Source organism: Pongo abelii, chromosome 16 (assembly GCF_028885655.2).
Source record: "Pongo abelii isolate AG06213 chromosome 16, NHGRI_mPonAbe1-v2.0_pri, whole genome shotgun sequence".
NCBI lineage: Eukaryota > Metazoa > Chordata > Mammalia > Primates > Hominidae > Pongo > Pongo abelii.
In genome coordinates this window covers 68048075-68065001 of record NC_072001.2, presented here as the reverse complement: position 1 = coordinate 68065001, position 16927 = coordinate 68048075, and the positions used below count along the sequence as shown (strand labels likewise).

Below are 16927 nucleotides of genomic sequence, written 5' to 3'. Positions count from 1 at the left end.
GTGCTGTCTCCACCCACCTACCCAGATGGATAGAGACACGAGCTAGGAGCCTTGTCTCCCCATCAGCTCCCCTGTTTGTACTCTGACCCTGCAGATCCCAGCCAGTCCTCTGGGTCAGCACTGCAGAATGACTGCAGACTGCCCTCCTTGTACAGACACATTCTCGCACACACACAACCAGAAATGTGGGAAGAAATAAGATGCCTTGCATAGAATTCACTGTTTAATGTTAAGCAAAATAGATTTCTTCCTGTTGTTGCGGGTGGAAGGGAAAGTTAGAAACTGAGGGAAGCGGCCAGGTGTGGTGGCTCACACCGGTAATCTTAGCACTTTGGGAGACCAATGCAGGCAGATCACCTGAGGTGAGAAGCTCGAGACCATCCTGGCCAACATGGCGAAACCCTGTCTCTAATAGAAATAACAAAAATTAGCTGGGTGTGGTGGCACATGCCTATAATCCCAGCTACATCGGAGGCTGAGGCACGAGAATCACTTGAACCCGGGCGGTGGAGGTTGCAGTGAGCCAAGATGGTGCCACTGCACTCTAGCCTGGGTGACAGAGTGAGACTCTGTCTCAAAAAAAAAAAAAAAAAAAAAAAAAAAAAAAAAAAAAAGGCGGGGGGAAAGAAACAGAGAAGCAGCAGCCCTTTGGAAGATTATAAAGTAGTTCTAAGTAGTTCTGTGGAATACGTTAGCCCTGAGGAAAGAAAAGGAGACCAGAGGAGTTTGTCATGCATGCTAATCTGATGTGAACTCCCGGTTACCTTGTAACAAACAAGGCAGTAGTATTAAAATTGTCAGTGAAATGACAGTGTAAAATAACATAAAAAGCAAATTTATAAGGTTTTCCACTTTTTTCTTTTAACTTTCCCTCCAGATTATTGTAGATGATGATGACAGTAAGATATGGTCGCTCTATGATGCGGGCCCCCGAAGTATCAGGTGTCCTCTCATATTCCTGCCCCCTGTCAGTGGAACTGCAGATGTCTTCTTCCGGCAGATTTTGGCTCTGACTGGATGGGGTTACCGGGTTATCGCTGTAAGTATTACTGATTCAGTATTAAAATTCAGACCCACGTTTTGTGTTTTTTTTTTTGTGCTTCTGGCTCTCATCAGCTATAGTAATGGGCACAGTTTGTTTCTTTGTTTGTTGAGACGGATTCTCACTCTGTCGCCCGGGCTGGAGTGCAGTGGCGTGATCTCGGCTCACTGCAACCTCCGTCTCCCGGGTTCAAGCGATTCTCCTGCCTCAGCCTCCCGAGTAGCTGGGATTACAGGCGCCCGCCACTATGCCCAGCTAATTTTTTGTATTTTTAGTAGAGACGGGGTTTCGCCTTGTTGGCCAGGCTGGTCTCGAACTCCTGACCTCATGAGTCATCCGCCTCAGCCTCGCAAAGTGCTGAGATTACAGCCACGAGCCACTGCGTCCAGCCAGGCAGTTTTTTTAATTAAGGAAAGATATTGTTTGCTTATTTTAATATGTGAGATGAAGCCTTTTGAAGGAGGCTGGTGTGAGTCCACAGTCACACAGAGATTCAGAGGGAACAAACCTCTTTTGGCAGCCTCTCCATGCCCAGCATTTATGTGCATTCTCTCCTGATGCCCTTCTCTCAACTCAGAGTGGTAGGAAGCGTTGTTCTTCTTTACAGATGAAGAAACTGAGGTCCGGCTCACACAGCCAGTAGTGGTGGAGGGAGGAACTGAGTTCCGTCTCCTGGCTCTGTTTCTGCTCCTCATTTTATCACAGTACTGCTTCCAGGGTTGTTGAGCATGGAATATTAGACAACGAAGGGATTTGCTAACATACAAGTGACTGAAAAGCTGGCTTAAAAGCCGGCTTTTCATGTAAATCTTTGATATTTGAGGTGAGATTCATTAATTAGCTCGTATGTTAGCATTTGGTTAGGAAGTTTTTTTGTTCCTGATTGTTACTTTATAGCTGAGTTTGGTCTAAATCCAGTTTCCCACTGATCATTCTTGAGTCTTCTCTGGGAGAAAGGTGTGTGGGAAAGGCACTCTTCTTGGTGACTGATTTCTTTTTATTTTTTTGCGTGCTTCCACGTTGGTCAGGACATTGGTCTCCTAATTTCCCAGGAAGGAGAGTCTCTTTAGCTGGCAGTCGCCTGCAGTATTCACTTGTAAGTGGTACTCCCAGTGGGAGTACTGCTGTTAGTGTACGTTTTATTTACTGTTTAAAGGGATGAAAAGGCAGGTCACGTCTCTCCTCTTAGAAGGTAACTGAAAATTCTACTGAGGTTACCACCAACTGAGGCCACACAAAAGAAATCAGTTCCTCTTCCTCCTGAGAGCCCGTCTTTTACTTGAGAAAACAGTTATCATCAGCACCACCTGCTGCTTTTCTCTTGGGTCTTTTCTTCTCTGGCTTAATTTCTCCAGCTTCTTTAACCATTCCTCACGTGACATGTTTGAGCCTCTGCAACATAATCCTCCTTTGTTCAGATTTTCAGTCATTCCTCTTCACAAACAGCATTCTAGAACAGGGTGGGAACTGCCCTCATCCCAGCCCTCTGCAGCCTGAGACATGACACTACCATTTTTGGTGGCCCCTGTTGATCAGCCAGAGAGGGGGAAGCCGAGCAACCCATGGGCACCCGTCCCACTCGGGAGTGCTGTCCAGCAGTGTGTTTCTCGCTTCACAGTGGCAGGTCATGAGAGCCTTGGCTTCTGGCTGGATGTTTCTTCTTTACCCTCAAGGTTCTTGTTGTGGGCTTTCCCTGTTTCATTAGGAGGATAGTTAATCAAGAAAAGGTCAACAGTGTCTTCAAAATTACTTTGTCATCAAGATGTGATCAGAATGTTCAGCTCCATGAGGTTTTGGAACTTATTTGATATTTGTTAATATCTAGCAGTTAAAATGCACAGATCTTTTTAATTTAAATTTTTTTGTTGTTGTAATTGTAGATTCACATGCAGTGTAAAAAATAGTACAGAGAAATATACCTTTTACACATTTCCCCAGTTTCTGCCGAACCTTTGCAAAACTGTAGTACGATATCACAACCAGGATATTGATATTACTACAATCTACCAATCTCATTCAGGCTTCCCCAGTTCTGCTTGAACTCATTTGTTTGTATGTATTAAGTTGCGTATAATTTTGTCACCTGTGTGGGCATGGATATTTATAAAGTAAAGACTCCATGAAAATATCATCCCCTTTCTTTTAGGCTATCATCTGACTCAAATTCTCAAACTTTCTGCTAGGTAGAATCAGTTCCCCATTCTTTCTTGGAATGGTGGAAGTCTTATCCACAAATAGAATTTTAATAATAAAAGTCATACATCAAATCTAAAATGATTCCATAATTCATATGGCAGTATCCATTCCAGTGATTCATCAATAACAAAATGAACCTAAGTGCTTAAACGATAAGCCTGTTAGACGACGTTTTTTGGGTTTTGTTTTTGTTTTTTTGAGATGGAGTCTCACTCTGTCACTCAGGCTAGAGTGCGGTAGTATGATCTCAGCTTATGCAACCTCCCCCTCTCAGGCTCAAGCAATTCTCATGCCTCAGCTTCCCCAGTAGCTGGGATTACAGGTGCCTACCACCATGCCTGGCTAAATTTTGTATTTTTTAGTAGAGTTTCACCATGTTGCCCAGGCTGGTCTCGAACTCTTGACCTCAAGTGATTCACCCGCCTCGGCCTCCCAAAGCGCTGGGATTGCAAGCGTGAGCCACCGCACCCAGCCAGTTGATTTTATATGTATACAAAAAAGGAATTCTTGGCCAGGTGCAGTGGCGCACGCCTGTAATCCCAGCACTTTGGGAGGCCGAGGTGGGCGGATCACAAGGTCAGGAGATCGAGACCATCCTGGCTAACGTGGTGAAACCCCATCTCTACTAAAAATACAAAAAAAAATTAGTCGGGCATGGTAGCACATGCCTGTAGTCCCAGCTACTCAGGAGACTGAGGCAGGAGAATCTCTTGAAGCTGGGAGGCGGAGGTTGCAGTGAGCCGAGATCGCGCCACTGCACTCCAGCCTGGGCGACAGAGCGAGACCCCAGCTCAAACAAAAAAAAGGAATTCTTAGGGGACAAATCTGAGTCCCTTAGAAATGAGTTTGTGACTTGTACTTCTTTTTCCTCATCATTGCCAGCATTAATAGATAGGCTACATATAGTCAAGTACCATACTTCTTTTGTCACAAACAGAAGTACAGTAGCCTGGCGTGGTGGCTCACACACGGATTACACCCGTAATCCCAGCACTTTGGGAAGCTGAGGCAGTCATATTGCTTGAGGCAGGCAAATCGCTTGAGCCCAGGAGTTCAAGACCAGCCTGGGCAACACGGCGAAACCCCGTTTCTACAAAAAAGTATATATATATAAATTAGCCAGGCATGGTGGTGCATGCCTGTGATTCCAGCTACTGGAGGGCTGAGGTGGGAGAATCGCTTGCGCCCAAGAGGTTGTGGCTGCAGTGAGCTACGATCGTGCCAGTGCACTCCAGCCTGGGTGAGAGAGTGAGACCCTATCACAAAAACAAACAAGCTGGGTGTGGGGGCTCACGCCTGTAATTCCAACACTTTGGGAGGCCAAGGCAGGTGGATCACTTGAGGTCAGGAGTTCGAGACTAGCCTGGCCAACATGGCAAAACTGTGTCTGTACTAAAAATACAAAAATCAGTTGGGTGTGGTGGTGGACATCTGTAATCTCAGCTACTCAGGAGGCTGAGATAGGAGAATCGTTCAAACCCGGGAGGCGGAGGTGGCCTGAGTCGAGATTGCGCCACTACACTCCAGCCTGGGCAACAGGAGACTCTGTCTCAAGAAACAAACAAACACCCCAAAGTACAATAAATGAAATAGAGTAACTAAGTCATTTAAAAGAAGAGGAACAATTTTACTGAATACCCCCTTAAAGAAATGCTACCAAAAAGAGAGGGAGCTCTCCTTAGAACAAATTTTGTTTCCATCTCTCCTGAGCCATAATTCTGAATGAAATTAAGATTCAAGAGAAAACGGAATTTCTTTACTGGAATGGGTTCTGCTATATTCATCCTTAAAGCCCAGACTTTTTCAGCTATTTAGAAAGGAAATTGATGGGAATTGAAATTGTTACTCACATAATATCATTAGAGTGTGCTTACTTTTTATACTCTTTTAATTTGGTCTGTTAGAAAAATGTGAATTATGAAGTTTAGTAAAAAGTGAGAGCTTATTTTTACATATTTTGAATAAGGAGCAGCGCTTGAGCAAACGAGAAATGTCACTGTTTGAGTCCTAAGTTTTTCAAATACATGAGTTGCATTTTTACTTTTATGATTTTTAAAAATAAAATTATCATTATTATTTCAGTTGCAGTATCCAGTTTATTGGGACCATCTCGAGTTCTGTGATGGATTCAGAAAACTTTTAGACCATTTACAGTTGGATAAAGTGAGTACCCTGAAACTAATTACATACATACAATTTTTTTTTATTTTTTGAGATGAAGTCTCACTCTGTCACCCAGGCTGGAGCGCAGTGGCACGATCTCGGCTCACTGCAACCTCCACCTCCTGGGTTCAAGTGATTCTCCTGCCTCAGTCTCCAAAATAGCTGGGATTACAGGCGTGTGCCACCATGCCCGGCTAATTTTTGTATTTTTAGTAAAGATGGGGTTTCGCCAGGTTGGCCAGGCTGCTCTCAAACTCCTGACTTCAAGTGATCCGCCTGCCTTGGCCTCCCTAAGTGCTGGGATTACAGGCATGAGCCACCACGCCCAGCCCTTTTTTATTTTTTAATAATAGCTTTATTGCAACATAATTCATACACCATATAATTTACCCTTTTAAGTATACAGTTCCATGTTTTTCAGTATACTCCCAGGTATGTGCAGCCATCACTGCAATGTTTTATAATTTTTTTTAATGCCAAAAACCTCATATTCATTAGCAGTCGGTCCTCATCTTCCCCCCCTACTAGCCCTGCAACCTAATTTACTTTTTATCTCTATGGATTTTACATAAGTAAATCTAGATATTTTATTCTAGATATTTTACATAAGTGGAATCATATCATATGTGGTCTTTTTGACTGGCTTTTTTTACTTAGCATTATGAATTTAAGGTTCATTCATGTTGAAGCCGGAATCAATACTTCGTTTCTCTTTACAGATAAGTCATATTTTTATAAATATGCCATATCTTGTTTAACCATTCATCAGCTGATGCACATTTGGGTTGTTTTTACCCTTTGGATATCATGAATAATGCTGCCATGAACATTCATGTACAAGTTTTTGTGTCGACATATGTTTTCAGTTCTCTTAGGTATGTGTTTAGGGGTGGAATTACTGAATCACAGTTTTCTTAGACATAAATCACTAAGCGGTTTTGAGTTTTTTCTTTTTTTTTTTTTTGAGACAGGCTTTCACTCTGTCGCCCAGGCTGGAATGTGGTGGTGCAATCATGGCTCACTGCAGCCTCAACCTCTTGTGCTCAAGCGATCCTCCCGCCTCAGCCTCCCAAGTAGCTAGGACTACAGGCATGTACCACCATGCCTGGCTAATTTTTGTATTTTTAGTATACAGGCCTTTGCCATATTTCCCTGGCTTGGTTTTGTTTTGTGTGTTTTTTTTTTTTTTTTAAGACGGAGTCTTGCTGTGTCGCCCAGGCTGGAGTGCAGTGGTACGATCTCGGCTCACTGCAACCTCCGCCTGCCGGGTTCAAGCAATTCTGCTGCCTCAGCCTCTCCGAGTAGCTGGGACTACAGGCACGCGCCACCATGCCTGGCTAGTTTTTTGTATTTTTAGTAGAGACATTTTCACCATGCTGGCCAGGCTGGTCTCAAACTCCTGACCTCGTGATCCGCCTACCTCGGCCTCCCAAAGTGCTGGGATTACAGGCGTGAGCCACCGCGCCTGGCCTGGTTTTGTTTTCTAATGCAATCTGTGAATGATATTTTTTTAAATTATATAACTTGGATGCCGAGTTGTATAAATTGCATTTAAATACAATATTTTCTAAATTTCTAGCTGCTGTAAATATTTTAGTCTATTGGCTAGTGATAACATTCTGTGGTTAGTGATAATTGAAGCAACTTTTTAATACTCAGATTCAAGATTGATCAGTATTTCAGGATCTGCCTTATATTTGTTTATAATTAGGTTCATCTTTTTGGCGCTTCTTTGGGAGGCTTTTTGGCCCAGAAATTTGCTGAATACACTCACAAATCTCCTAGAGTCCATTCCCTAATCCTCTGCAATTCCTTCAGTGACACCTCTATCTTCAACCAAACTTGGACTGCAAACAGGTAAGAACAAAATTACTATTTTTATTCAGTGAAATTTTGAAAATGTTGGCTTTTGAGTGTTTGGTATATTAGGAAGGGAAGGCTTATATCTACTTCTATATTCTGCAACTTCCTTGGCTTTTTTTTTTTTTTTTTTTTTTTTGAGACAGAGTCTTGCTCTGTCACCCTGGCTGAAGTGCAGTAGTGCAATCACAGCTTACTGCAGCCTTTATTTCCCAGGCTCAAGCGATCCTCCTACCTCAGCCTCCCAAGTAGCTGGAACTACAGGCAGGCATGCGTGGCACCAGACCTGGTTAATTTCTGTATATTTTTGTAGAGATGAGGTTTTGCCAGTTGTCCCATGCTGGTCTCTAACTCCCAGGCTCAAGCCATCTGCCCACCTTGGCCTCCCAAAGTTCTGGGATTACAGGCATGAGCCACTGTGCCCGGCTCTTTCTTGGCTTTTAAAATTAGAAACCTTTGCAAAAGGAAAGAATTGAATGAACTCTAAATTCAGCTTTTCTTATTACCTTAAATTTTTAAATTTTGTTTAATATTCATTAATAAACTTTTGCTGTTTCTATTCATTACTTCTATATAACTAATACCATGTTCTGTTTATCCCACTTATTATTTTGTGTAAACAGTTCCGTGTATTGACTGACATAGTTTTATTAGGCATTTGGCTTTTCCCAATTCTTCATCACATTCTACAGTAAATCTTTGTACAAATTACTGGGTTTTTTTCCCTTTCCGATTTATTTCCTTGAGATATGTTCTCCAAATGGAAAGAATAGAGCATTTGGTCTGTCAACAGATGTTCTGTACATCATGACCCTTGATATTAGTGTGTTCTTCCAAAAGATGGAAATGGTGGAAATGAGGCCGGGTGTGGTGGCTCACACCTGTAATCCCAGCACTTTGGGAGGCCAAGGCAGCCAGATCACCTGAGGTCGGGGGTTCAAGACCAGCCTGACCAACATGGAGAAACCCCATCTCTACTAAAATACAAAATTAGCTGGGCATGGTGGCACATGCCTATAATCCCAGCTACTCTGGAGGCTGAGGCAGGAGAATCACTTGAACCCAGTATGCGGAGGTTTCGGTGAGCCGTGATCACGCCATTGCACTCCAGCCTAGGCAACAGGAGCGAAACTCCATCTCAAAAAAAAAAAAAAACCAAAAACGAAATGGTGGAAATGCTTCGGGGGCAGCCAGTGGGGTACTTGTTTCCTAGGAGCCATCCTTTCATTGATTTTATCATTTTAAGTAATAGGTATCTATGATGCCATACAGCTGGCTTACTGTGCACTTCTTTCATTGCTAGCAAGGCGAGGCTCTAGCCTTAAAAAAAAAGCCCAGTGGCCAGGTGTGATGGCTCACGCCGTACTCCCAACACTTTGGGAGTCCAAGACAGGAGGATCACTTCAGGCCAAGAGTCTGAAACCAGCCTGAGCAACATGGTGAGACCCCATCTCTACAAATAATAATAATAATGAATTAGCCAGGTACCATGGTATGCACCTGCAGTCCTAGCTACTCAGGAGGCTGAGGCAGGAGGATTGCTTGAGCCCAAGAGTTCGAGGCTGCAGTGAGCCACAATTGTGCCTCTGTACTCCAGGCTGGGTGACAGAGCAAGACCCTATTTCAAAAAAAAAAGCCAAGTTAGTAAACACATCTGTATGATCAGTGTTTTCAAATAATGTATAGGGAAATATTGTTTTCACATCTACTTAAGATTGCACTCTGATATTTTTTAGTTTTTTTTGTTTGTTTGTTTGTTTGTTTTGAGACGGAGTCTCACTCTGTCGCCCAGGCTGGAGTGCAGTGGCGTGATCTCGGCTCACTGCAAGCTCCGCCTCCCAGGTTCACGCCATTCTCCTGCCTCAGCCTCCCAAATAGCTGGGACTACAGGCGCCCACCATCACGACTGGCTAATTTCTTATGTTTTTAGTAGAGACGGGGTTTCACCGTGTTCACCAGGATGGTCTCGATCTCCTGACCTTGTGATCCACCCGCCTTGGCCTCCCAAAGTGCTGGGATTACAGGCGTGAGCCACTGCGCCCGGCTATTTTTTAGTTTTTCTGATGTTATGTTAGTAGTTACTCAGCGTTCATGCAACAATTTCTTGTATACATTAGCTACTTTACAAATCCTTCCTGTCCAGATAATGCACTAAATAATGCTCATTATTTTTGGTGATTTTTATTGCTGTTCTAATTGTTAGAATGCCAAGACAGCCCCCATTCAGTTTGTGCTCTGGCACATCAGCTGCTTATTGTCAAATATCTGAGTGCTTACTGTGTGCCACACACTGAGGATACAGGAGTGAGCAAAGTCAACAGGGTCCACCCCTTACAGAGCGTACTTAGACCTCATCACCTTCAAAAGATAAGAAAGTGATGGGGCTGGGAGAGAACTTAGAAAGTTAACTGGAAGGTGACTTAGTGGTCCTTTTGAGGGAAGCTCAACTTCCAGCAAGGCTGTCCCAATGGTAATAAGCATCGGAAGGTAGTTTGCACCTCATCTAAGTAATTTTCATCATAGGTTTAGCGAAATTAGTGTTTACCCTCCATGATGGCTCTTAACGGTTGAAATTAATGGAATAAATATAAACTAAAGATCATATATAGAAATCCATAAAGATCTGACCAGTCACAGTGGCTCACACTTGTAATCCCAGCACTTTGGGAGGCAGAGGTAAGAGCATTGCTTGAGTCCAGGAGTTCTAGACCAGCCTGGGCAACAGAGCAAGACCCTGTCGCTACAGAAAAAAAAATTTTCTTTTTTGAGACGAGAGTCTTGCTCTGTTGCCCAGGCTGGAGTGCAGTGGCACAATCTCACTGCAGCCTCCGCCCCCCAGGTTCAAGTGATTCTCCTGCCTCAGCCTCCCTAGTAGCTAGGATTACGGGTGCTGGCCACCGTCCCTGGCTAATTTTTGTATTTTTAGTAGAGACAGGGTTTCACCATCTTGGCCAGGCTGGTCTTCAACTCCTGACCTTGTGATCCACCCACCTTGGCCTCCCAAAGTGCTGGATTACAAGTGTGAGCCACTGCGCCTGGCTCAGTAAATTTTTTTTTTTTGGAGACGGAGTCTGGCTCTGTCGCCCAGGCTGGAGTGCAGTGGCGCGATCTCGGCTCACTGGAAGCTCTGTCTCCTGGGTTCACGCCATTCTCCTGCCTCAGCCTCCCGAGTAGCTGGGACTGCAGGCGCCTGCCACCACGCCCGGCTAATTTTTTGTATTTCTAGTGGAGACGGGGTTTCACCGTGTTAGCCAGGATGGTCTTAATCTCCTGACCTCGTGATCTGCCCGCCTTGGCCTCCTAAAGTGCTGGGATTACAGGCATGAGCCACCGTGCCTGGCCCCGGCTCCCCCAGCTCAGTAAATTTTTTAAAAATTAGCTCGTAGCTGGTACGAGCCCGTAGTCCCAGCTACTCGGGAGGCCAAGGTAGAAGGATCACTTGACAGGAGTTTGAGGCTACAGTGAGCTATGATCACAATACTGCACTTCAGCCTGGGCAACAGAGTGAGACCCTGTCTCTCAAAGTTTTTTTTTTAATTTTTTTAATTAAAAAATAAGAAGAGGCCAGGAGAGGCTCACACCTGTGATCCCAGCACTGTGGGAAGCTGAGGTGGGTGGATCACTTGAGGCCAGGAGTTTACCACCAGCCTGGCCAACATTGCAAAAGCTCATCTTTACTAAAAATACAGAAGTTAGCCGGGCATGGTGGCATGCGCCTGTAGTCCCAGCTACTCGAGAGGTTGAGGCATGAGAATTGCTTAAGCCTGGGAGGCAGAGGTTGCAGCCAGCTGAGATCATGCCACTGCACTTCCAGCATGGGCAACTGACTGAGACTGTCTCAAAAAATAATAACAATAATAAATTTAAAAAATAAATCTATAACTATCAATTTGCCTTGAATTAGCCAAGTTGAATCTAATAGTAGCAAATTTGGGGAGGTGCAATAACTTTCATATTGGTATTTTGAAATCTGTTTTGAAATATCAATTAATAAAATGATAATATCAACCAGAAGGAAAGAATATTTCTCTTAGTGCTCAGTTTTCCAAAGGAAATAGTTTAATCCTTGGAAATAGGGCCAATTAGAGACAAAAAAAATCTTGGACTCATCAGAATGTCTATCTCAGTAAAGGTATTTTGAAATATCACTTATAATTATCCTAAATCCTCAAATAAAAGTTTAATTATATGAAGCCATAACTCTTTGGAAGCTTGGGAAAGTGTGTGTAAAAACTAGATGCTGAGCTCTTTGGAGGAGGGGATTAGGACTTTTTATTTCTAGATCCCAAGCTTTAATACAAAGCTTTAATGTTGAATGAATATTTGCCATGTGTAGTCTTGGAAGTTTAAATTAAAGGTCTTTGTGTTTTACAGCTTTTGGCTGATGCCTGCATTTATGCTCAAAAAAATAGTTCTTGGAAATTTTTCATCTGGCCCAGTGGACCCTATGATGGCTGATGCCATTGATTTCATGGTAGACAGGGTAAGGATCATGACATTGGGGTGGGGACACATTGTATTGGGAATTTTCACATCTACTTGGTTCCAGAAGATAGATCTGTCTCACAAGTATGTGTTAGAGGTATTTGCTAAGCAGGCTAATACATCTGAGCAGATGCTATTGCTGGTAAGGGCTTGCCTACATTAGTGCTTCCCACCAGCTGTTCATCAAAATCACTTAGGGGAGCTTTCAAAAATACAGATTCTAAGGCCTCACAGCAGACCATCCATCTGGAATCCCTGGGCATGGGATCTGGGAATCTATTTGTACTTCACACTTTTCCTCTACCCACCAGGTAAATCTGATGAACCAGGTCTGTTGGCTTGCATTTAGGAACTGCTGGGCTAGATGATTTCTCAAATCTTTTCTAAGATCCCTTAAAGGTTTATCTTAAAAAACAAAAACAAAAACATGTATCTGTCACCTTCGAGCAGTAGGAATTGGCTTGCTGCCCATGGGCACCTGGCTGGAGTAGGCAGTGTAGGCTGAGGGCTGTAGAAGGCCGGGTTTCATTGGTTTGTATCCAGGTTTCCAGAATAGAAAAATGCCACCACCTCCTGAGAAGCCCAGTTCATGGTCTCACCTAAGTTGTGGTTCCTCACTGATGACTTTTCTGGCCCCACCACAGCTGATACCACCTTTATAAGCACAAATGTTGTCTTTGGATTTAATGTAAATGTGAAAAACAAAATTATTTCAAAAACTTTACCTGTGTTTCTTCCTGCAGCTAGAAAGTTTGGGTCAGAGTGAACTGGCTTCAAGACTTACCTTGAATTGTCAAAATTCTTATGTGGAACCTCATAAAATTCGGGACATCCCTGTAACCATTATGGATGTAAGCTTCCTTTTAAGTAAAATAGCTGCTTTACTTTTTAAATGTGTATGTCAAGATCTCCTATAAAACTATTTGATAACTTTCAATGTGCCTCTTCAAATGCTGCCTTGGTTTTGTTTCTACCCTCCAGCTTTCTCAATTCCAAAATAATCTGTTTATTGCTTATCTTGGATTTCTTTCTGGCAGGAATAACACCATTGAAATCAAAATAGGCTGAGCACAGTGGCTTATGCCTGTAATCCCAGCTCTTTGGGAGGCTGAGGCAGGAGGATTGCTTGAGTCCAAGAGTTCAGGACCATCCTGGGCAACATAGTGAGACCCTGACTCTATTTATTAAAAAAGATAAAAATAAAAATGAATCAAAATAAATTTAAACAAGGGAGTCTACCGATCTGATGTATTTTTGCTGTTCTCATCAATAGATATTGCACCTGAGCCATTACATATATGGGCAGCAAAGAGAAGATGCTTCACAAGGGTAGAGAATCAAGAATTCCATAGTTTAATTACCACAAAAGCTTGCTTATTTTTTTATTGTGGTAAAATATACATTAAAAATATGCCATTTTAACCATTTTTAAGTGTATAGTTCAGTGGCATTAAGTATATTCACAGTTCTGCAACTATCACTATTTTCACAACATTTTCATCATTCCAAGAAGAAATTGCATACCCATTAAACAATAACTCCCGTTCCCTTTTTTCCCCTGGCCTCTGATAATCAAGTCTTATTTTCTGTCTATAAAAATTTACCTATTCTAGAACCTCATATAAGTGGAATTATACAACATTTATCCTTTTGTGCAGCTATTTCACTTAGCATAATGTTTCACAAGACGTATCTTGAAATGTTATACATGTGTCAGAATGTCATTTCTTTCTTTTTTTTTTTTTTTTTTGGAAACAGGGTCTCACTCTGTTCCCCAGGCTGGAGTGCAGTGGCGAAATCTCAGCTCCCTGCAACCTCTGCCTCCCAGGCCCAAACAATCCTCCCTCCTCAGCCTCTTTAGTAGCTTGGACCACAGGCGCACACCACTATGTTCGGCTAATTTTTTGTAGAGATGGGGTTTCACCATGTTGCCCATGCTGGACTCAAACTCTGGGACTCAAGCTATCTGCCTGCCTGGGCCTCCCAAAGTGCTATGACAGGCATAAGCCACCACACCCAGCCTGTCATTTCTGTTTAAAGCTGAATAATATCTACCAATAAAACCAATGTTGGTTTATACCACATTTTGTTTATCCATTCATCCATCAGTGGGCACTTGGGTTGTGTTCAGCTTTTGGCAATTGTGAATAGTGCTTCTATGAACATTGGTGTAAAAGTATATGTTTGGGCAGGGCACAGTGGCTCATGCCTGCAATCCCAGCACTCAGGGAGGCTGACTCAGGAGGATTGCTTGAGCCCAGGAATTCGAGACCAGTCTGGGCAATATAGGAGACCCTGTCTCTACTACTAATAAAGAAAATTAGGCCAGGCGCAGTGGCTCACCCCTGTAATCCCAGCACTTTGGGAGGCCAAGGCGGGTGGATCACGAGGTCAAGAGATCGAGACCATCCTGGCCAACGTGGTGAAACCTGTCTCTACTGAAAATACAAAAATTAGCCAGGCATGGTGGCACGCACCTGTAGTCCCAGCTATGTGGGAGGCTGAGGCAGGAGAATTGCTTGAATCTGGGAGGTGGAGGTTGCAGTAAGCTGAGATCATGCCACTGCATTCCAGCCTGCCAATAGAGTGAGACTCCATCTCAAAAAAATAAATAAATAAAATAAAAAAATAAAGAAAAAGAAAATTAGCCGGACATGGTGCCACATCCCTGTGATCCCAGCTACTTGGGAGGCTGAGGTGGGAGGATCACTGAGCCTGAGCCTGAGCCTGAGCCTGGGGTGAGCCATGATCGTGCCACTGTGCTCCAGCCTGGGCAACAGAGTGAGACCCTGTCAAAAAATATATGTATATTTGTTTGAGTTCCTACTTTTAATTCTTTTTTATTTTTAAATTATTTTTTAAAAATAATTTTTTGTTTTTTATTTTTGTGGATACATAGTAGATGTATCCTACTTTTAATTCTTTTGGACATATCGTTTGAAGTAGAATCGCACTTTTTGAAGAACCACCATACTGTATTCCACAGTGGCTATACCATTTCATGTTCCCACCAACAGTGCACAAAGGTTCCAGTTTCTCTATATCCTGGACACTTATTTCTGGTTTTTTGGTTGATACTTATCCTAATGGATATGAATTGGTATCTCACTATGGTTTCAACTTACTTAAAAAAAAAAAAATACGATTATTTTGCCTTATAAATGGATTTGTTCCTAAATTCAAATAATATGGTTTTTTTGTTTTTTTGAGACGAAGTCTCACTCAGTTGCCCAGGCTGGAGTGCAGTGGCATGATCTTGGCTCACTGCAAGCTCCGCCTCCTGGGTTGACGCCATTCTCCTGCCTCAGCCTCCCAGGTAGCTGGGACTACAGGCATCCACCACCACGCCCAGCTAATTTTTTGTATTTTTAGTAGAGACAGGGTTTCACCATGTTAGCCAGGATGGTCTTGATCTCCTGACTTCATGATCTGCCCGCCTCAGCCTCCCAAAGTGCTGGGATTACAGGTGTGAGCCACTGCACCTGGCCATAATATGGTATTTTTAATAATTGGTTTTTGTTGGGAAATTATCCATTATAAGCGTGTAAACAACTTCTTATCATCCTCTGCCATAATCGCTGCATTCTGACATTTACCATAATATAGAACAAGCTTTTCAATGGTCCTCACAGGACATTTGCTCTGCCTGCCCTTCTTTCAAAGCTGTGCTCACCGCCTGGGTTCATGGTCACTGAAAACAGCCTATAAGTTTTAGTTGGAGATGCACTTAAACATACAGATTTGGTATGGTATATTTAGTATACAATTTTTTTTGCTTCTTTTACTTTTTGAAAAATTTTGTTGCATGTAAAAACATAAATGTGTATGGGTATTGAAGGATGTCTAGAATCACATGCTACAAACTGACTTCCCCAAGAAAGAATAGCTTGTACTCTACATTTTTTTGGAATTTTTTTCACTGAGCCTAAATGACTTAGGTTATTGCTTTAAATTAATAATAAAAGTAAAAAGTTCTTTTGGGGCTTCATGATCTTTTTGAAATTTATTGAAATTTGCAGTGGTTGTTCTCTATTAATATTCTGTTCATCTACTTAGCTATATTTGAGGAAAAAGGAAATTCATGGTAGAATTTCCCCCAACCCCAGCTGGGCGCGGTGGCTCACGCCTGTAATCCCAGCACTTTGGGAGGCCGAGGTGGGCAGATCACCTGAGGTCAGGAGTTTGAGACCAGCCTGGCCAACATGGTGAAACCCCGTCTCTACTAAAAATGCAAAAATTAGCCAGGCGTGGTGGCGCATGCCTGTAATCCCAGCTACTTAGGAGGCTGAGGCAGGAGAATCACTTAAACCCAGGAGGTGGAGGTTGCAGTGAGCCGAGATCACACCACTGCACTCCAGCCTGGGTGACAGAGCAAGACTCTTCTCAAAAATAAAAAATAAAAAAAAAAAAAGAATTTCCCCCCACCAAAAGAATGCAGGAGATGCTGTGCAGCAAAATCTGTAGCTAATGTCTTAGGTTGGAGTTACAAGTCACCAGAGATCAGCAGTGGAGGTAGTTCGGGCTGCTGGGGGTTCAGGATTGTCTCTTCATATGAAAGGAATACTTAGGGTAACATTTCCATACTGTGAAAAGAACATATTAAAACACCAGTTGATTACAGCTTTGTGTATGTGTGTGTGTGTGTTTTACCTTTCCTATGGTGCTGAAGCTTTGTGTTTTTTAAAGGTGTTTGATCAGAGTGCGCTTTCAACTGAAGCTAAAGAAGAAATGTACAAGCTGTATCCTAATGCCCGAAGAGCTCATCTGAAAACAGGAGGCAATTTCCCATACCTGTGCAGAAGTGCAGAGGTCAATCTTTATGTACAGGTAAGGCCTAGCTTGAAACCCAGAGCACTCTGAGCCCAACATATGTTTGCAACATAAAGTCTTTTTTTTAATGGACTAGTAAGGGAATCAGTGAACTACAGAATTCCTTGTAGAAATGAGGCATTGACTTGATAAAAGTGGTTTACATTTATAACTTGTAGGAGAATTTGAACAGGTATATTAGAGATCCCCCAGTGACTCTCTGGCCACCGTCCCTTTTCTAAGGACAGCAGGCCTGCGTTCACATGCTGAGGTGACCATTGGTATGATGTGACCTTGCCCTCTGGACACAGTGAATTCCATCAGAGCAAGATACCAGACCTAAATGGGGTCAATCTGAGTCCTGTGAAGTGA

The 16927-nt window shown here is 42.9% G+C and overlaps 1 protein-coding gene across 7 annotated transcripts in view; it reads left to right on the top strand.

The window, feature by feature from the left end:
- The window catches only part of SPG21 (SPG21 abhydrolase domain containing, maspardin), a 37015-nt gene that overhangs the window by 9533 nt on the left and 10555 nt on the right, over positions 1-16927 (top strand). For all 7 annotated transcript variants that reach the window (XM_054531248.2, XM_063716073.1, NM_001134055.1 and 4 more), the window contains 6 exon segments: positions 878-1039; positions 5321-5401; positions 7113-7258; positions 11636-11744; positions 12490-12597; positions 16433-16573. In XM_054531248.2, the coding sequence (XP_054387223.1) occupies positions 878-1039; positions 5321-5401; positions 7113-7258; positions 11636-11744; positions 12490-12597; positions 16433-16573 (747 nt within the window).